At 54.1% G+C, this 19,680-nt stretch overlaps 9 protein-coding genes across 9 annotated transcripts; 5 read left to right on the plus strand and 4 right to left on the minus strand.

Moving 5' to 3' along the window:
* Positions 1 to 77: 77 nt before the first annotated feature.
* On the plus strand, positions 78 to 1,777 carry CGCA056_v001325 (putative MFS-type transporter; the record flags this gene model as incomplete). Its single annotated transcript, XM_037316585.1, has 5 exons — positions 78 to 215; positions 272 to 434; positions 493 to 1,158; positions 1,210 to 1,348; positions 1,399 to 1,777. The coding sequence occupies 5 exons, from the start codon at positions 78 to 80 to the stop codon at positions 1,775 to 1,777; spliced, it is 1,485 nt and encodes a 494-aa protein (XP_037184724.1).
* A 2,327-nt stretch (positions 1,778 to 4,104) lies between these two features.
* Positions 4,105 to 5,082, minus strand: CGCA056_v001326 (uncharacterized protein; the record flags this gene model as incomplete). Its single annotated transcript, XM_037316586.1, has 4 exons — positions 4,105 to 4,406; positions 4,460 to 4,578; positions 4,645 to 4,871; positions 4,903 to 5,082. The coding sequence occupies 4 exons, from the start codon at positions 5,080 to 5,082 to the stop codon at positions 4,105 to 4,107; spliced, it is 828 nt and encodes a 275-aa protein (XP_037185862.1).
* A 229-nt stretch (positions 5,083 to 5,311) lies between these two features.
* On the plus strand, positions 5,312 to 7,028 carry CGCA056_v001327 (uncharacterized protein; the record flags this gene model as incomplete). The annotated part of the gene is made up of 7 exons (XM_037316587.1): positions 5,312 to 5,342; positions 5,559 to 5,758; positions 5,805 to 5,887; positions 5,947 to 6,156; positions 6,211 to 6,346; positions 6,398 to 6,565; positions 6,621 to 7,028. The coding sequence occupies 7 exons, from the start codon at positions 5,312 to 5,314 to the stop codon at positions 7,026 to 7,028; spliced, it is 1,236 nt and encodes a 411-aa protein (XP_037185987.1).
* Positions 7,029 to 8,030: 1,002 nt separating this feature from the next.
* CGCA056_v001328 (uncharacterized protein) lies at positions 8,031 to 8,728 on the plus strand (the record flags this gene model as incomplete). The annotated part of the gene is made up of 2 exons (XM_037316588.1): positions 8,031 to 8,200; positions 8,254 to 8,728. 2 exons carry the CDS (start codon positions 8,031 to 8,033, stop codon positions 8,726 to 8,728), a joined length of 645 nt encoding a protein of 214 aa, XP_037184743.1.
* A 213-nt stretch (positions 8,729 to 8,941) lies between these two features.
* On the minus strand, positions 8,942 to 9,955 carry CGCA056_v001329 (Hydroxyacyl-thioester dehydratase type 2; the record flags this gene model as incomplete). Its single annotated transcript, XM_037316589.1, has 2 exons — positions 8,942 to 9,309; positions 9,361 to 9,955. 2 exons carry the CDS (start codon positions 9,953 to 9,955, stop codon positions 8,942 to 8,944), a joined length of 963 nt encoding a protein of 320 aa, XP_037184742.1.
* A 695-nt stretch (positions 9,956 to 10,650) lies between these two features.
* Positions 10,651 to 12,254, minus strand: SU2 (Eukaryotic peptide chain release factor subunit 1; the record flags this gene model as incomplete). Its single annotated transcript, XM_037316590.1, has 5 exons — positions 10,651 to 10,655; positions 10,729 to 11,860; positions 11,918 to 11,967; positions 12,026 to 12,110; positions 12,219 to 12,254. 5 exons carry the CDS (start codon positions 12,252 to 12,254, stop codon positions 10,651 to 10,653), a joined length of 1,308 nt encoding a protein of 435 aa, XP_037184922.1.
* A 901-nt stretch (positions 12,255 to 13,155) lies between these two features.
* On the plus strand, positions 13,156 to 13,717 carry CGCA056_v001331 (uncharacterized protein; the record flags this gene model as incomplete). Its single annotated transcript, XM_037316591.1, has 2 exons — positions 13,156 to 13,476; positions 13,529 to 13,717. 2 exons carry the CDS (start codon positions 13,156 to 13,158, stop codon positions 13,715 to 13,717), a joined length of 510 nt encoding a protein of 169 aa, XP_037184923.1.
* Positions 13,718 to 14,011: 294 nt separating this feature from the next.
* Positions 14,012 to 16,034, minus strand: CGCA056_v001332 (uncharacterized protein; the record flags this gene model as incomplete). The annotated part of the gene is made up of 5 exons (XM_037316592.1): positions 14,012 to 14,848; positions 14,907 to 15,278; positions 15,350 to 15,479; positions 15,537 to 15,706; positions 15,792 to 16,034. The coding sequence occupies 5 exons, from the start codon at positions 16,032 to 16,034 to the stop codon at positions 14,012 to 14,014; spliced, it is 1,752 nt and encodes a 583-aa protein (XP_037184920.1).
* Positions 16,035 to 18,207: 2,173 nt separating this feature from the next.
* Positions 18,208 to 19,315, plus strand: RPL2 (60S ribosomal protein L2; the record flags this gene model as incomplete). The annotated part of the gene is made up of 4 exons (XM_037316593.1): positions 18,208 to 18,219; positions 18,395 to 18,454; positions 18,537 to 19,005; positions 19,092 to 19,315. 4 exons carry the CDS (start codon positions 18,208 to 18,210, stop codon positions 19,313 to 19,315), a joined length of 765 nt encoding a protein of 254 aa, XP_037185814.1.
* Positions 19,316 to 19,680: the final 365 nt, after the last annotated feature.

The following is a 19,680-nucleotide window of genomic DNA, read 5'->3' on the forward strand; positions in this document are numbered from 1 at the left end:
TCTGGTGTCAGGCCAAGTTCAAAAAGACATTTCTCGTTGAATTCTGAGTGAACTCACAGCCCACATCAACCGTGAACATGGGTTCAGACACCGAGCGCTTTGGTGGGTTTGTCCAGGACAACCAGCCAACTATCGACGTTGAGGATCAGGGAAACGTCTCTGACGATCCCTCGTGGGAGAAACACCAAGTAGTCGATGCGACAAAATTCTCGCCGGTACGCCATGTTCCCAATATGCGTGCGACGCAAGTGCCAGCCCTGACACGTCCCAGATGAGAAAATTGCACATTGTCATTGCCGGATTCACATGTACATTCAACGGCAACTTGGGCTCATCGATGCCCTCAGGCGCTCTCAACGCCATTAGCGCCGAATTTGGTGTAACCAACCGCGTTCATCTCATCCTCCTCAACTCACTCTTCATGGTGGGCTACGGTATGCTATGCTTAGGCGCCACTCTGTAATGCGTCTCAATTCTGACATTTCCCAATAGTCATTGGTCCTCTTGTCTTCGCTCCTCTCAGCGAATATATCGGTCGCCGTCCAGTCCTTATTGGAACGTTCCTCGGCTACCTCATCTTCATGCTCGCTTGCTCAGGGGCTCCCAACTATGCAGCGCTTCTGGTCTTCCGCTTGCTCTGCGGCATCAACGCCGCTGCACCCACAAGTGTCCTCGGCGGGCTCTATGCCGACATCTTTGATGACGCCTCCGTCCGAGGCAACGCCATGGCTCTCTACATGACTGTGACGACCATTGGACCCCTGATTGGACCCATCATCTCGGGGTTCTCATCACCAATGTCGTGGCGTTGGCCGTTTTGGATTGCTGGAATGATCGCTGCGCTGGGTTTGCCTCTGGTTCTCACCCTGCCGGAAACATATGCGCCGGTACTCCACAACAAGGCCGTCAAGAAGACGATCAAGAAGCAAGGTGCAGACGACGAGAACAGGCAGCAACTTGAGCTGAAGCCGTTTGACGTCCAAAAGATTTTCCTCCGCCCAGTGACGCTCCTTGTCACCGAGCCGATCCTGTTTTGCACCTCTGCATACCTTGCGTTGGCATACTCTGTCTTTTACCTTATGTTCCAAGCATATCCCGTCATTTTCCAAGGGTTCTATGGGCTTTCCCCCGCGATGGCCGGTTTGGCCTTCATTCCTCGTAAGTTCAGCCGTACTCCCCCATCCAACTCATCTGACAATTTCAACACAGAGGCCGTTGGTGTAATCATCTCGCTTTTTTTCTTCGGTGCCTTCACTTGGTACCATGATCGTCAGAGCAAGGCTGGTGCGGAGTGGACGAAGAACGAAATCTATCGCAGACTGCCTCTCGCATGCTTTGCCTCTCCCCTGTAAGTACCTTGAGTCATTGTATCGGCCAAATAGCTGACTCGGCTCTCAGAATGGTCATCTCCCTCTTCTGGCTCGGTTGGACCGTATGGCCGTCAACGTCTCCAATCATCCCCATGCTGAGCGGCATCTTCTTTGGCTGCGGATTCCAACTCCTTTTCATGGGCATGATCAACTATCTGACGGACGTCTTCCGCCAGTACTCTGCGTCGGCACATGCAGCCGCCAGCATGATGCGATCCATCGGAGCCATCACACTGCCCCTGGCAGCCAACAGCATGTACACCAATCTCGGGGTGCACTGGGCACCCTCAGTGCTGGGTTTCATCGCGCTGGCCATGGGCGTGATTCCCTTCATCTTCATCAGATACGGCGACCGGCTGGCGCGCAGCAGCAGGACTGCGCGTGAGTTTAGCGAGGCCAAGGGTTAAGTTTAGACAATACTTGGTTAAAATAATGCTAATTGGACATGATATCTCTGTGCGTACTTCACCTTGTCGTTCTCTTGTCAAGAGTGATATTCCTCTGCAAGCTCGAACTGCCATGTGTGCCTGCAGAGGTGCTCGTACCTATAGAGTATGGGATGAATAAGGTGTTTCTTCTGGCGAGTCTAGCGCCAGAGTTTAATGACTGCGGAATAGAGGTCCTTTCGACCTTGTCGTCTCCTTTATTGCCAGCTTATGTGCACATACGGTAAACCACTCCGTGCTGGCCGCTTCAGGCTTCCAAACTCACCATTGCAATTGGCTGATGTTTTTTCTGCGCACCTCGAAATAGTCTCCCTTCACTGTGCTTGCTACCGTGCGAGGCTCAGTGGTTGAATGGTTCTCAAGCTCTGATGTGTGGCTAGTGTGGGAGTTATAGTTCGATCCTCCGTGTACGGATATGGGAAATCTGTTTTGCCCCCAGACACACGTGTGAGTCACCATGCAAAATCCAGATGCCCATAGAGGTAAGTGCGGCGAAACTTTTGGTACCCTTGGCATCTTTGTAGCCCTCAAGGTGGGAAAGCTTGCAAGGAAAAAGGGGGGTTCGAAAGTTACAAAAAAGAAGAACCCCTCATCTGAGGAAGTCCTGGTCCCTCAGTTTAATATGGGTCTTAGCACATTGGAGCGTAGCTCCTGGCTCAGCGATGAAAAGCAATCTTTTTTGTATCATCATTGGGACTGTGTTGGAATCTTTCGACACATTTCTACAATATAAAGGGATGGTGCCTAGGACGGGAGGCAGGTGGGCAGGTGATGCTGCTGACCTTGCTTGAGGGAAGGAGGGGTGGGCTTCTTCTTGCCTATGTCGAAGTGAGTGTTGCGTCTAGTTAGCTACGTTCTTGCTGCATGGAGATGCGTCGGAAGGTCTCTGCTTACACTCCCCTTAGCTCCGTCGCTACACGTCTGCTCCATGGTAGACCTACAGGAACAGGGATGAAAAGCGAGCGGGAACAGTGATGAGAAGACAATCACGGAGCCGTTTTCCCTCGAGGGGAAAATCGTAAGACTTCTAGGATTTCATATCTGAGTTCTCCTGATCTGGCCCACACTTTCGCAGCTCCAAATCATGCGTTTCTAATGGAACGATTTCCCCTTGTCCCCTGGCTCTGTTGACATCCCTCCAGACGTAGTTCGTCGTTGTTGATTCATATTTCCGTTTCATGAGTTCTCTGCGGCCCAGATGTGGAATGATGTCAAAAGGAGCTGACGAATGAGAGAGTGGAAGGCGTGTTTGCCTACTAAATACCCACTTGAGCAAGCCTTCCCCGGAGGATCGTCCCGCATTCGAGAGGACCCTCACTGAGTAGGACCAACACTTGCCTCGACCTTCCGCAACGTCAATGAATAGATGCTTCCACCGTGCTAGAATTGTTGGTCTAGTTGGTTTGATCAAGAAAATGGGAAAATCGTGAAGGGCGGTGTTCGATTATCCCCCGATGCGAACACTTCTACTTGTTTTTGCCCCAGCGGCCAAACGATGCATTCCGGGACCAAACATACGGAAATAATGTGACGAGAAACGCGATTCTTCTCGTGCCAGAATTATCTTCAAAGGAGCAAAAAAATGAACCCCCGGCAACCTTTCATAGAGTCAAGTGAACGTGTCCCTCAGTCGACCATTTTTAACCCTCTACCCACCTTGAGCGGAAGCCCAGTTAACATCGCTTGTTTTACATCATTGGGACGACTCGTACTGTGTTGAAGATTTTCCCAACATTCTCCTATAAATACCTTCAGGCCTTTTGGGGAAGGATGTACTGCCTACGGAGTATGTGGTAGGTTCTTCTAAGGAAGGAGCCGGTTCGAGAGGACGGGAGGGGAAGGGGGAGCATGGACGATGCTTTGAGAGGCAGCAACTACCAACAGCAGACACTCGGCCCAAGGGAAAGGCAAGAGAGATCAACATTGAGACATGGAACTCCAGTATTCCAACGGCCGACCTGTCAACGGATCCGAGACAGATAGATGACGGAATCCAAAATGCTGGATTATTCTTGGATGACTTTAAACGCAGAAATATGCTGCTGACTGTTCAACTACACGTGCCATCTGATATCTGGCAGAAACAAGAACGGATTCAAAACGCGAGACCTTGGAAGCTAATGATTTGTCCGCCCTTTAGAATTCAACAAATGGCGTCGACTTAACTCGGTTACTGATACCTCGACCATACGCTTTCGTCTCCAGGGGCACCAAGCATCCCCAGCTTTCAGGTGCTAACTCTGTGGGGAGGAAGTGCTCTTCGAGAAGCCTCTGTCTGCACAGGCTGTCTACATTCTGCCTCGGCTCTCGAGCCTCATCCCAACCTCATCCGCCAATGCCGCAACGTCAATCTGCGCGGGAAGTCTGCCGCCATTCCACTCTGCAACCTGTTCTGCGGCCTGCCAGACGGCCTGAACTGCCGCCGCCGAGATGCCCAAGCCCATGGCACCTTTGAAATGAGTCTTTGTCTGCCTCGTAGCCCCCAGCGCCGCCACTGCACCGGCAATGATGGTCTCGCAGAGCGGGAGGCCCTGCGTCTTCTCAGAGCCCCCGATCACGAACCCAAAGACGACCGCGTGGGTCATGTATGCTGGTTGGAAGTGTGAGTGTGCGGTCACAGTCTGGTTGAGCAGGTATACTCACTCAGCTCAGGGAAAAAACCACCCATCATATTCATGACTTCTGAATTCGCCGCGGTGCGGTAAATGGTCTTCCTAGTCTCCAGCCCCTTTTGATGCCAGTTGGCCTCGGAAAGAAAAGGTCTGAACCGAATCGGCTCTTGTTAGTTTTACCATCGCTTGGCCACATGAAGTGCATTCGGGTCTTACCTGTCCATCTGGTCGGTCATGAAGATGTCACGTTCCCGCATCTCCCCAACCAAGCCCAAGCTGGCTGGGACACACTGAGGCAAGCCGATGAATGGCCAGATCAGGGTGAGGGCAGTTCTGAAGGTTGCGAACAAAGCTTTGACTTCTTCGTCGTCCTTGTCTTTAGTAACATCGCGAAAGAGCTTCGGCAGCGAGTCCCCTCGATGCCGAGCGCAAAGCATAGAGCCCTGGTGATGGTTAGTCTAGGTCGTTGTTCACTGAGGACAGAGCAGTACTTGCGACTATTGCGGGCGCAACTTCGCGAATCTGGCCATTCTCGACTTCTTCGAGCTGTCGCACAATATCTTGAAAGCGAACAGAGTCATAAGGCGTAGCGTCAGGGGTCAGGTTGACGTTCGCGTACTTTACGCCTGCTCCATTGGACTCTGTGACGGTCATGCTGTAGGCGGACCTTTCGATGAAGGTGTATGTGGGAGAGAAACAGCGGTGCAAAACGACGACATAATTGCGTGTGTTTCTTCTAGAAAAGTGACTTTCAACTGAGATATGGACGAGTGTCTTTGTCGGAGCTCCGAGCGGGGAGCTTGACCGGATTTGTATAAAAAAGGGAGCGACTTCGCAATTAACTCCTATTTCCACGGAGACGGGGTTCGGGGAGTTGGGGTTGATGGGACGAATCCGGTTCACTGACTACGTGTGTGCGTTACTTTCTGTTGCAACATCGGCTTGTCACATCTACCCCTCAAAGGCCCCTTCGATGCGGGATTCTCGGAAAGCTGTTTTGTTTCTCATTCAAGATGGCTCAGTCTGAGGAAGAGACTCGCGCGTTCGACTATCATCGATTTGTGCCCCCAAAAGGAAAGTCGGGGCATTCGCGAGATTTGCGAGCAGATCGGACTAACATTGTGTCTCAGATTGGGCTCGGTTCGACGGCATCGACACCAGCGACCCGTACAAGTACTCGGAGGCCATCGTGAAGAACGAGAGATTCAAGGCGATATGGGGCAGCCGTTCTTCAAACCTCGACACTCCATTCAATGGAATCACGACCGATGGTCGGAAACGGGATGGACTGTACAAACTCCAGAATGAGGGAGCACCCACGAAGCAAATGGTTCGTCACCAGTGACGAAAGATTTCATATACTGACCTGTCTTAAGGTGAAAGCAGCTCATGATTTCATACGACTCCTCAGCCCTGGTGAGAAGGAGGCCGCAGTGAGAGACCTGGACTCTGGAGAGTGGTGAGTTGGGCAGGTCTTGATTCAGATCTGGAGAGTCATGCTCAAACTGAAGATGACAGGAGAAAGTGGATCAATCCAGAGATTGTCATATTCAAGTGCGGCCTGCGGCTCGAACACATTGACAAGGTCAAGGTCGACGCCGTCATGGAAATCCTCAAGCAATCTTTGAGTGAAAGCGGCTTCGCCAAAGTTCAGGGAGCTATGAAGACCAACAAGTTTCTTGGGGAGATTTGTGGCAAGGAAGCCATATTGAATGAGCACAGCTACTTGTAAGTGAGTCCATCATCTTTTTCAGAAAAGTCTGACTGACTGTCCGTACCAAGCTTCACAATATTCGGCGAGCCTTCTGAGACGGCGCCATGGGCGTTCATGTTATACGGCCACCACCTCGCTCTCAATGTGTTTATCGCTGGAGAACAGATGGCGATAGGTCCTGTTTTCATTGGCGCCGAGCCAAGCGTCAGTTCTCAGAATGGATTATTGAAGTTGAGTCGGCTGACATGTTCCCAGATCATAGACGAAGGCCCCGACAAGGGCTTGACTCTCTGTGCGAATGAGAGCCAGCTGGGATTGCGCCTTATGCAGTCTCTGTCCCCAGAGATACAGCAGAAAGCCCAAGTGTACTCCAAAATGCATGATCCAGCCATGTCGGAAGATCGATGGCACCCAGCTGATCAGGTAACCATGCTCATTGACGCTGAACATCTGGCCTTCTGCTGACTTGATCGACCAGAGACATTTGGCTGGCGCTTTTCACGACAACAGGATCATTGCATACGAGGGCGTGCTAGTCACTGAAATGACAACGGAGCAGCAAGAGTTGCTCATGTCGATTGTCTCTGAATTCTTGGTACTCCTGCCGCCTGAACCGCTCAAGCACAGGCTGGAGCACATACGAGCATACCTATCGGAGACTTATTTCGCCTGGATCGGTCAATTCGGTCTAGCCGACCCCTTTTACTATCGAATCCAGAGCCCCGTGGCGTTGTTCGAGTTCGATCATCACTCTGGCGTGTTTCTTACTAACGAGGAGCCCGCGAAGTATCACATCCACACGATACAGAGACTCCCCAATGGCAACGATTATGGTCGCGAGTTGAGGGAGCTGTTTAGAAGGCAGGGAAACAACGGAAAGCTGTGATATGTACATAGAGAGGTTTGATTGTAGCAAAGAAAGTCATCATGTACTGAAAGTCCATACGCGCATTTAGGCAACCAGTATCAGATCCCAAAGGATGGCGAATAGAGGGAAACATACTTAGCAACGTCATCACGACGAAGTGACATCTCGTAATATTTCCACATCCTTCATGTCGACTAATTTAGCTTCTGGGCAGGGAAAATGGATGAACCCCAGCTGAAGGCTGTCAAATCCTCGATGATCTAAGTGGTGGTACCCCGACAGAACAGAATCGCCTGTTCGTGGACATAATCCCAGCAGTTAAGGGAGATTCCAGTTGGTCAAACCTAGGAGGCTACAAGCAAGCGATAGATATCACCCACGTCGTATTCATTCTTTCGAACTTCGCGAATTGTCCTGTTGTAGTGAGAAAACGCGGTTGACTGCAACTCAGCCTTCCATTCCTCCTTGCAGCCACTGAGTCTCTGGCACCTCCGACAGAATCAATTCGTTCAGCATTACTTCCTGTCTACCACATGTTCGGACACTAGCCAACCAAAAACATCACCTCGCTTTGAAGCTGAATTTACACACACCCAGCCGTCTGGGCCGTGTTTGGTCATCGGCATGCCATGGCGTTCTGCAAGGGATGGAGCTCCAGAGCGGCGGTTTGGGTGGCTGGCGCAGGGGTGAACTTGAGCGTAAACTCCCCAGAATCTGTCTCGGAAATGTCGATATATGGGGTGATCTTACATCCAGATCTCTACAAAACACCACACCGGGATCTTCGGTTCCATGTCGCCATGTTCGACCCCAGCTAGTGGGTGGAAATTAGCTCGACAAGCGTTAACGATGTTTAGTCAACTGCTGAGCGTCTCGAAATAGTATCGCGATGAGTCTCGCATGTAGTTGAATGAAGCTGGAAATAAGGTATAAATAGTCTGGTCATCGATCGCGTTACAACAAGTCTCCTCATCATCCAACATCTTCAGACTCTACCACTACCATTCTTCTCATCTCAAGATGAAGCACAACATTCTTCTCCAGATCGCCCTGGCGCTCCTCTCATTGACAGCGGCATCGATCTGTAACAACAACTGCGGCCGCCAAGTCGTTGGTACTGCACGAAAGGACCCGTCTTTGTCCTCAAGATCGTCGCTCTGTGCGGCTTTCGTCACCACCACTGTGACAGAGTCCGTGACACCCAGCCTAAGCTTCACGAGCACTTGCTTACTCTGTATAATAGGGCTGGCGCCGCGCCTTCTGTCGCCAAGAGAAATGTCCATGGTCCCCGCCAGGCTTCCGCTCCTGTAATCACAGGGACGAAGCCTGCTTACGCCTCGTCGTGCCCCGACGTCACCGCGTACTGGTCCGCTTGCCAGTGCTTCGAAGGCGTCAAGGCAAACACGATCACAGTCGTGAGGCCTGGACCTTCGTCGACCTCGTCTGCGTCTCCCAGCTCGACCATCTCGGACAGCCCGGTTTCCTCTACTCCTGAGCCGCCGAGCCCGACTTTCAGCTCGACCACGACCACCTCTTCCAGCGCCAGCACACCCACGTGTACCCCGGGCCTCGAGTATGCTCTTTACTCCATTGACTTTAATTCGGATCTGTGCCAGAACTACATCAGAGTCCGGAGCAACAGACCGCGCAATTTTGACCTCAACCGCCTCGTAGGGGCTTTTCCCGCCTGGGAGGAGGAGACGGTCGCTGGCGGCTGAATGGTTCCCGAACTGGTGAACATGCAGTGGCTTGGTTAGAAAATTCTGTCGGGAACGTTTTCTTCTGTCCGTGGTTATGAGTTGTACTTCTGTTTACCAATGATACCTAGCAAAAGAGCTCCTCATTGAATGGAATTGTTCCGCCTAAATCGTTCAAAGACCTGGACGAAGGCGTGGCTGACTGACCTAATCAGCCCCAACTCGAACAGCTGTTTAGCCATGAACAGTCGTAGCTGTGCCCTTCACGGCCATTCCTCCTTCAGCATCCTGAATCCAAACATCCCACTTCTTCTCTTCACCGTCCTCCTTCCTCCTCAAACAAACTGTCATCTCCCGGCCGCAATAGAGTGGTGCCAGGTTTCGATACCCATACCATCTTACCCGCTGGCCTTTCTGGTTAAAAAAGGCAAGCACGAGAGCCAGGGTCAGCGGTCCATGGACCAGTGTCGCCGGATGGCCCTCCTGCCTAGCCCACGCCGGATCAAGATGGATCGCGTGAGCGTTATACGTCAACGCGCTAAAGTTTGTCAGGAGGTTCTGCGAAGGCGTGATGGTGAGAGAATATGTCGGCTGATGCGGCGCTGTCTCTGGTTAACATCCCACTCACTTCCATCACTGACGCCCAAACGTACGTTTCAAACTTCTCCTGGGAGAGGACGTCATATCTACATCGGGCAAAAAGGCAAGAGTCCTTCTTTCCTCAATCGCAGGGCCCTTGCCCGCCGCAGTAGCAGCGCCGTACCGCCGCCACAGCTCAACCCACACCCGGCCCTTCTCAGGCCGGACGTCCTCCACGCTCTCGACACAGGCGACGCGTCTGCCATCCAGACGCAGCTCGTCCTCCCAGCTTTCGCGAAACCTGACCTCGCCCCCTGCCCAAAGACGGCGGGTGAAGGGCGCGCCGGGGCAGTGGTCTGGGTCTGTGCCGTCTGGCATCAGCCCCGAGGGCGGGGACTGAAGTGGGAAATAAGCGAGGTGGTGGCCCTGCGGGAGGAAGGACGCGGAATTCGCATCAGGAGGGTACTCCCGGGGAGATGTTTTTGAGGACGCAGCGAATATGTCAGAGAACAGGAGGTTTAGCAAATGTGAAGAGGTCGGGGAGAGGTGGTCTGGTACGTCTTTGCTCTTGTGCAGGATTTGAGGGATGCCTGCTTCCAATGAAGGGGTGGCATGATGTGTTGAGATGTTTCGATTGAAGGCATGAAGCCGGTGGATGAGCGGCCTCATGTTGGCTGTTGATGAGACTTACACGAGGTAGATGAAGGAAGCCAGGAAATTGACGTGGTTATGCAAGTATTCAGCGTATATGTGATAATTGCATTTCTGACAGTGCCCTCATGACAGAGCTGCTGAAGATGGCTCAAGTATGGTTCAATGTACAGCGAGGCTCGCAAAATAGAAACCAATAGGAACCATTCAGACCGGGCATGATCACCGTGCCCATTTACAAGACGATTCGTCATTCAAGGTTCGGTTGGAGTAGTTCGCCCTACATGGAAACAAGCAACCGCTTCCTATATTTCACTGTTCAAATTTAAGGCACAATGTTCAAGGAGTGACTACGCAATATATTGACTTCATTCTATCTAGTCGCAAACGAGCGGCCGCCTCCCGACCGCTTTGAATTGTCCTCTACCTACTAGGGGAGTATCTGCGAGTTGTCAGTCACACCCCCCACCTACGTATCATTCATCAACGTACCTGTAGACTAGTTCTCAACTCAAGAGGCCTTCATAACAGACCGAAGCGGGCTCGGGCGCGCCACTTGGTACGTGAGGGTAGCCGGGCTCGTCGGGCTTCTTTCCGCGAAGAGCCGATGAGCGGCCACGGGCGCGCGGGCCGGCGCGTTGGCGGGCTGCGGCGCCGCGCGCGCGGACTCCTCTTCGCTGTTATGCGTTAGAGACGATGCTTGAGTCGATCCCTCAATCTCGAGGGATTCGGAAGGTCAATCTGTAAAACGTCAGCCACTGTTGTGCGAGGTATCATCTCGAGGAGCATACCGTCGTAGTATTCATCATCGTCGTCGATATCAGCCAACTGCTCAAAGTTCACCTTGTATCGGAGGATACCACCGATACCACCGAATCCCTTGACGAACTGGTTTCCTTCTGTGGAACGGTCCGAGACGAACTCGAGGTTGGTACCGAAATCCTTGTAGTGCTCCGCAATCCACTCAAGGAAAGACTCCTGGGAGACAACTTCCATCTCCTGGCCGGTCTCCTTGTCCAAGAAGGCATCACGGCCGGAGGCCTCCTGCTGCTTGGTGGTGTGCAGGAGGTGCTCGGCGTTTTGGCTGTCCTTGAGCTTCCAGCGGGTGATCTCCAGGTTCTCGAAAACAATCAGGGTCTCGACGGCGCCGAGCTCCAGAGCTTTCAGGGTATCTTCAATGCCGTAGCAGACGCGGCCAGTGTCCTGGCTGATCTCCTCAAAGTACTTTCCAATAAGCTTCTTCTCCTGGATGAACTTGACGTTACCGAGGGTCTCGGAGGACAGCTCGATAGCCTGGTTGAAGCCGTTCTCACCGCCGTAGGAGACGTCAACAACCTTGATAACCTTGGAAGCCAGACGGCCGTCGAACATGTCGGAGGCGTTGAGATCGTTCTTGAAATCGGCAGAACCAGCCAGAATCAGACCGGCGACGTTGACCTTGTCGTTGGTGATGAAGTTCTGGACGGCCAACTCGGCAACCTTGCGGACATAGTTGTGGCGCTTTTCCTCACGGAGACGGGCGAAACGCAGGGCGGACTGACCACCACGGCCGTGCTTCTTGGGGAGATCGACCGAGAACTTGTGGACAATGTCTCTGGTGTTTCCGGAAAGAGTACCGAATAGGGCTCCGTTACCGTCCATGATGATGAAACCGAATCTCTGGTCAGACTCGAGCAGCTCGGCCAAGGCCTCGGTGTGGAACTTGTTGTCACACAGGTAGAGGGAGGTGTTGATGGGCTTGAAGGGCTCGAAATCGATGTTGACCTTCCTTTCCTTGCCTTCCGAGGTCAAGATTTCTCCGCAGTAAACGACCAGGCCGTTGGGGGGGACCTTGTTGTACAGCTTGAGACGCTGCTGGGTGGAGGTAATGGCCGAAAGGACGGACTGTCTGTTGACTCTGGACTTGATGTTTGAGGCAGTACCCTGGGCGCGATAGTGTCAGCAGTCGTCCGCACTCGGCATGAGAGGGACCAGACTTACGTATTCTTCAGCCAACATCTTGGCGGCACGCGAGATCTGATCCTTGGGAGCTGTGGTGGGGTCAGTCAAATGGGGTCGCGGCGGCGGCATCACGGCGGAAGGACGTACGGATGATGAGGGAGATCATGGATGTGCCGTTACCACGAGCGGCCTCGAGGCGCTTGATGAGCTTCTTCACCTTCCATATCTCGATCTGTATGGCAACAAACGCATCAGTCAGCCTGGCCTGCACACTGCACACAGTCTTGGAACGCGGGGCAAAAGGAGGGGCTCCGTTAAATTGTGCAAAATGACTACTCACGTTCTTCTCGGCCTCGTCCTTCTGAGCGTCCGCCATCTTGAGGTCGGGGAAATTAACGAACTCGAAAACAAAATGAAGGGTACGCGGTCGCGTGACGGTGAGGGGTTTGTCGTCGTCGTCGCGCGGTTCTCCCGATGCGTGCGATGCGATGCGGTGTTGCGAGGAAAGAAAACTTGATGCTCCACGTATGTAGGTCGATTTTTTGTGCTGTCACCGCACAAGGATTGGGCCTGACTGGGGACACACCCAATCCCGTCCTAGGGCGCTAAACCGCAAGCGAGTCATAGTGGTGCTGGGTGCCTAGCCATTCAGCCACTAGGGACGTCCAGTTACAGCGCACCAGCTGGGCTGCTGCACCCTTCCAGGTTCTCCCGCAGCCCGCACGTGCCGTCGTCATTGCTGGAGCCGCCCCCATGGTTCACTCAAACAAACCGAAGTTTGGTCAGGCAAGGTAAGGTAGGTACGCAAGGTAAAATCTTCGGATTTGCCCAGCTGAGTTTCGCATTTCATCGGATGTCGCGAGAAATGAGTCAACGGGCACAGCTGTCCCCATGGATGGAGTCAGCAAGCACCATAGAGGCACAGGCGCAGACTGTAGAGGTTTGAGACAAAGCCATGTGTGCACCTGTTACTCCCTTCGTACCTGTAGTTGCCCATCCAGCCCCACTCGATCTCTGCCGCTACCTTAAGTGTAAGGTTGGGCAAATTGGTGCCCCGAACTAGGAAAAGGCCATGACCTCAGCTGGCGAAGAGCCCATGCATCTAAACGGGCACCGCTCATCACCCTGATGCATTCACGCTAGCCATGCAACTAACGGGCCAACTTTATCGCGACCTCCCTACAGTTCCGTCACCACCTTAGAGTAGCTACCCCGAGCTCGCAGTCGGGCCATCGCCATCTTCAACACCGCCCCAGACAAACGCCGCACAGCCCACAATGGCCGCCAACGTGCCCATTCAGATCGCCGAGACGATACAGACAGCGCACATTAACCGTGCCCCGTCCCCAGATCACGATCTCAACCCCACCACAGCCGCTTCGGAGAAGGAGCCGGTGACATTAGAACCCGTCTCGTCGCATGATGACCTCGACGATGACGAGCTTGACGACGACATCCCCTACAGTGTGCTGAACCCCAAGCCGCGGTCAGCAAAGCTTCCGCCCATGCCCGACCTCCGATTCGAGCAGAGCTACCTGCACAGCATCTCCAAGGCGGACACCTGGGGAAGGGTAGCGTGGATTACAGTGAGAGACCAGGTCGGTGGCTTGCAAATGTCTGCGAGTCGGCTCCAGGACTGACATAGCACAGGTCATGATGCCTTTGGCGCAAGGGGTCATCTACAACTTGTTCTTGATCGGCTGGCACCATTGGAACAAGAACGCTCAGGTCCACGGCGGCTCCATCGGCGCGAGGGTACGCAGGTGGTGGTACGGCGTGAACAACTGGAAGCTACCGCCCCCAAAACGAGACACATGGAGGCTGAGGAAGGAGCTGTAAATAGGCACGGGGGGACACTAGCATGAAAAAGAGGACACGAATGATATGGTATCTGTACAACTAAACTAAACTAAAGCAGAGACCCCTCTGCAAACCGGGTACCGTTTGGGTACCGTCGCATCAAAGAATGCGTCAAATAACCTCAGTACTGGCCGTAGTACTGTCTATGGTAAAGCATTTGCTCGTACAAAAAATCGCCCATTCATTCCGTTGTGCCGTTCAATGAACCGTACGCCATCTGGTATGTTTTCCCTAAACGCCTCCAAAGTCGTGAAGATCGGTCACAGGAGAGGCCTACTCTCGGTGGCCGACGTCGACGGCCTGCGGCAGAGATTGCGGCTTGTCTGGGCTTCCTCTAAAAGCCAGAGAAGTCTTCGGTGCCGCAGGGCTCAAGGGTTGCTTGTTGGTGGCAACATTGATGACGGGCTCCGGCGTCTTCTCCCTGGGATTCGCAATAATCTCATCCATCTGGCCATTGCTGGCGGCCTCATCCTCCGGCCCAGGAGTAATCATGGCCGTCTTTGCCGAGGTCGGCGACTTCTTCACTGATAGCTTGACGATCAAGCTCTTCTTCGGTTCTTCAATAACATCATCGTCATCGAGCATCTGTTCGTCTCCGTCCATGTCGTCTTCTTCGTCCTCGCTCTCATCCGGGACGTGGTCCTCTTCGTCATCGCCAAGGTCAGGCTCACTAGCATCGTCCTCGTCCTCATCAGTCGAACCACGTCCCCGGCCGCGGGTGCCTCTCGACGATGACCATCCATTGGTGCCGTGGTTGACTGCGGCAGCTCTGCGTGGCCTGCCACCGGCTCCAAGAGCAGGCGATTGCTGCCGAGAATCTCCAGAGTCACCGTTGACGCTACCAGCGGCACTGCTTGCATTGAGGCGAGTCGGGGCTTTGATCTGACGACCGCTGGCAGTGGTGACGGGCCCGGCGGGTTCCGCTGGTGTGTTGGTTCCCGTGTTGCGCGCAGAGCGCTTGTATGAGGAATCCGTAAGGAAGTCTTCGTCGTCGGAGTAGTTGTACTTGATACGCTTGCCTCTTGTGCGGCCCTCATAGGATGAGTAGCCCGGCTCTGGGCGCTTGAAACGAGCCTTCTGGGCCTGGCGATACTCTCTGCGACGGCGTTTCTGCAAAAATTAGTACATGCATGCTGAGACATCCGGGTGTCCAGGTAGTCAAACTCACCTCCTCAGTGGCCTCGAACCGAGGAATTGCAGCCATCATCTTCTCAGCAAGCTTCCTGGCCTTGGGTCCGCCATCCTTGGTCTCCAGCTTCTCAGCGAGGGCCTTGATCTCATCGATTGACCCGGCGACCGACCACCACGTGCGATTGAAGCCGGCGGGGTTGCTCTCACGGTACACACGGAATGCAGTGTCGTCCAAACCCTCAATCAAAAAGTAGCGCCTCTTGTCACTATCAGAGCCCCACGGTTGGACAGAGAGTGGTTGGTTCAGGTCGTCTTCGTGGCGGTTTCCCTTGTAGGACTTGTTGATGATCGTCTTGACGGTCTCGGACGCGGAGAGAGACCACAGGGCCAACGCTCGGAGTAGAGAGAGCTAGAGACTTAATTAGCATGCTGCGAAGGGTTGAAAGACATGCATCGAGGATTTGGGGCTTCTGCACGTACTCTCTGGGTGGGCGCGAGGGTGTGGAAAGTGTTGCCCCCCGAGAGCGGGTTGACGCCCTCCCACTCCCGCGGCCACTGCGCCTTGTGTGCGGAAAGGGCATCGTCCAGAGCCTTCGAGTATTGACCAGCCCTAGCAATTCAATTAGCAACCCGTATGAACCATGTCGGAGCTGGCGCATTGACGTACTTGACGTCCTGTTTGCGGTTGAGGAGCAAGAACAGGAGACCACAGAGGAACGCCTCGACTCGTTCGCCAGGAGGGTTATCAATGATGTCGCGCTCGAGCTCTTGGGGGCCAAAGTTGGCCAGGGACTTGGGGAAGGCATCGTTGAATCGGCTTCGGAACATGACGAGGAACTGAAGGCTTGTTAGCAGGGCCCTATGACGTGGGGGACGCGAATAACCGCGTTTTTTGCGCGACTCGACGCGACAACAGACGTACTGCGATGTCTTGATTGTCCTCGAATGCGTTCTCGTGCGGCGGAGAGGGCGACCTCTTGCGCGGGGGCGGTGAAGCTTCCTTCTTGGCCACAGAAGCCTTCTTGCCTTTGGCGAGCTTGGGGAAGAACTTCAGGATGCCATCCTTCTTGGGCTCCGGCTCGGGAACGGCGTCAGACTCGATGTCGGAGGGCACTGGCGACAGCGACGACAACGACGACAGGTCGGAAGAATCGTCGTCGGCCATCTTGCACTATTTTTCTTTGGTGATGGCTGTTGTGTGTGGTTCTGGGAGATTGATGGGGGTGGGTATCGTGGTGGTTGAACTAAAGGTGGGTGGAGGTGTAGGGGCGCGACGGTGTATGTCGAGCGAGGAAGTTTCGAACGCCCACCATCGGTCTAATTAAGTCACGCTTGAGCCGCATCTTCTTCGGGCCTGGTTCTCTCTCTGATAGGCCCGAGTCATTTGAATTCTAATATGCCTACCTACGTTCTCTCTCCGTTACGCAGCGCAGTGAGGTATCAAAGACTCAACAGGTCGTTACGGCTGCGAGCTTTTTTCTCCATCTGCTGCTTTCTTCCTCATGCTACCTGCCCGTTGCCGTCCGTCCACTTCGCCCTGTTTGCGCACCTGGTGGATAATGCTTCAATGGCCTTGCCCTCAAGATCTTGGAGCACCCACGTCAGTTCGGCCGTACCCCACCTCAGCGGTCACTGTAGGCATCCTAGGCCAGACAAACCTTCTTCCCAACACCGCGCCTGCCTACGATTTCTTCGTGGCCGTGAAATCCGATATCATCCTCCTCGAGTGTAGAGCCGTGCTCCCTTGCTTGGACCGGAAATGAACCTCTGTGGTGCACCAGTGAAGTGGCGGCTAGTTGTGATACCCCTGCCGTCTGGATGCACGCAGTCGCTGTGTGCAGAGCACGCGGGCTGCCAACCATTGTGTCCTGCACATATCGAACGGCCAAAACTGATGCCATTCCCGCCGTGGGTAATTGCTCGACTTTCCGCTGATGTCGACTTCACCCTTGCGTTCGGCCCCCACACCTTGCGGTAGACGCTCCAAGCCAAAATGATAACGACCTGCACGTGTCTTTTCAACCAGCTCCTAAACGATTCGGGCACGATGGGAAGATGGCTGATGCTTGGTGCCGAGTCTTAATGGTTGCTGCGATCCATGGTGCATTCCTGCGGAATCCCCGTACCCGCTGTCCACTGTCTGGATCACATGTCACATGACCGTGCAGCGAAACCGGTTCACCCAGACCGTACACCCACGCAACTTTGCGTCTGGGAGCCTACCTCGCCAACCTCGAAAAGATTGAAGCTATCGCGATGCAAATGCAGTGCAAATGTTGCGAAAAGTAGCCCAGCATTTGCGGTCGTCCGACAGCACCCATTTGAGGCTATCAGTATTGGGGACAGCTGATGACGCTGGAGGCACCCGTGAACCGGCGGGACCGCGAGGCCGATGTCAGAAACATGCTCCTGGCGTTCATTCCGCGGTGTTGATGAAGCCCGAGTGGTTGTCCAATGGCGCCTCACTAGAGGCAGCCGGACACGACGGCGATTGCTCGCAACCGTACGTGCTGATCCCGTACCTGACGGTTCTGACAGCAATTCGCGCAGAAAAGGGCCTAGAGCATGCGAAATGAAGCCTGGCAAGACATGGACGCGATACCGGTGCGCGTGAGATGCTCTTGTTCAGGGGTGATGCCGATGACGTTGATCGCTGGACCACACCATTTGCCGCCCTTGACCCTGGGGCGTAACCTCACCCAAAATCCACGAGGCGTCTCTAGACGGTACCCGCCCAGAACACACGCCGAATCCAAGTCGATTTCATCAACCTTGACAAGACATTTAGCAAATGCAGCCACAAATGGAGCGAAACGGATGAGAGGAGCAGAGAGAAACCACTCATGAGTTGATGCACTAAACACCGATTGTGTGTTGAATGAGCATCATATCCGCGAAATTTAGCTGAACAAGGGACTGTCGTGCACATCGCCGTCGACCGTGTCGTGGACATAGGCCAATGAGGCCGTCAAGAGGACGTTCGGGAGGTGAGGGTAAAAGTGCGGAGATCGTGACGCGGTGCAGGCGTTCCGTTCGACGGGTCAAGGCTGGCCAACAGCAAGCGGGGTGGATGTCAGGGTGGGTCCGCGCGCCGACTCACCGTGGAGCCTGGATTCTTGCCGTCCGAGCTTCTTCCACTTCTCACTTGGCACCGCTCGATTTTTTTTTTCCTCTGCAGAAGATCAGGTGACCAGGCACGTGCTCTAGCGAGAGCCCCGAATTCCGCCCACCAGAGCTGCTTCCCAAAATTACCTTGTCACTGGAGTTCGTTGCAAAAATTCCCAACCATCACCACCGTCGACAACACCTAGCCCTCCGACCGCCAGAGGACTGCCAAAATGGGTCGCGTTGTAAGTAATTACTCTATTGACGATCATCCATCATTGCGAATAGACGGTTCTCGACTTGCGGCTCGCTGTCGCTGCCACATTTCCGAATTTCGTCGACCCGAAACCCGCGAACTTTTTTCGATGATGGAAGAACAACGATGGGAGGAACCATGATCGCTGACAGTCTCGCCTCCAGATCCGCAACCAGAGGAAGGGCCGTGGAAGCATCTTCACGGCCAACACCCGCCTGAACAAGGTGAGCATCGAAATCCCGCTCCCGAATAATTGCGCCCGCAGCGCACGACAATTTTCAGAATCCTAACGATTCGCAAAAATAGGCCCCCGCCCAGTTCCGTAACCTCGACTATGCCGAGCGTCACGGCTACGTCCGCGGTGTCGTGAAGGACATCATCCACGACCCCGGCCGTGGTGCTCCTCTCGCCCAGGTCGTCTTCCGCGACCCCTACAAGTTCAAGCAGCACACCGAGACCTTCATCGCCAACGAGGGCATGTACACCGGCCAGTTCATCTACGCCGGCAAGAAGGCCGCCCTGACCGTCGGCAACGTCCTCCCCCTCGGCTCCATGCCTGAGGGTACCGTCGTCTCCAACGTCGAGACCAAGATCGGTGACCGTGGCACTCTCGGCCGCACCTCCGGCAACTACATCACCGTTGTCGGCCACAACCCCGATGAGGGCAAGACCCGCATCAAGCTCCCCTCCGGCGCCAAGAAGGTCGTCCACTCTGCCGCCCGTGGCATGATCGGTATTGTTGCCGGTGGTGGCCGTACCGACAAGCCCCTCCTGAGTACGTTTTTGCCCGTGGTCATTGGAAATTTGAAGTTTGGGGAACAGTATGAGAGAGGGAACGGAATCGCTAACAAACTCCTACAGAGGCTTCCCGCGCCAAGCACAAATTCGCTGTCAAGCGCAACAGCTGGCCCAAGACTCGTGGTGTTGCCATGAACCCCGTCGACCATCCCCACGGTGGTGGTAACCACCAGCATATCGGAAAGGCCTCTACCATCTCTCGCTACGCCGCCCAGGGACAGAAGGCCGGTCTTATTGCTGCCAGACGTACTGGTCTCCTCCGTGGTACCCAGAAGACCAAGGAATAAATGTCATAGTCTGGCTGGATTTCAGGGTTCCATTGGGTTGGTGTTACGCGGCTGGCATCTTTTGAGGGTACTCGCGAGGGCAGTTCACCTGGTAGCTCGTCGGCAAGTACAAAAAGGCATTTTGAGCATTGAATGAACACGCCATGATTCCCCCCGTCAAGAGGGAGGCACGTGTACTTCGCGGGACCAAGAATGTGATGAGTGAAGATGACCAAAAAAGAAAGAGGCCGGAGTTTGTGCGTACGAGCTGATCAAAATCAAAACGGGGTTATGGACTTGTCAAGAGAGGAGAGGCCGGCTGCCTTTACGTAGCTTTCTGGTTTTCTTCAACAGACCAAGATGCCCTGGTAACATGGGTTCGTCAA

The sequence above is a fragment of the Colletotrichum aenigma genome, assembly GCF_013390185.1.
Source record: "Colletotrichum aenigma strain Cg56 chromosome Unknown KSG_Cg56_contig01, whole genome shotgun sequence".
NCBI classification, from domain to species: domain Eukaryota; kingdom Fungi; phylum Ascomycota; class Sordariomycetes; order Glomerellales; family Glomerellaceae; genus Colletotrichum; species Colletotrichum aenigma.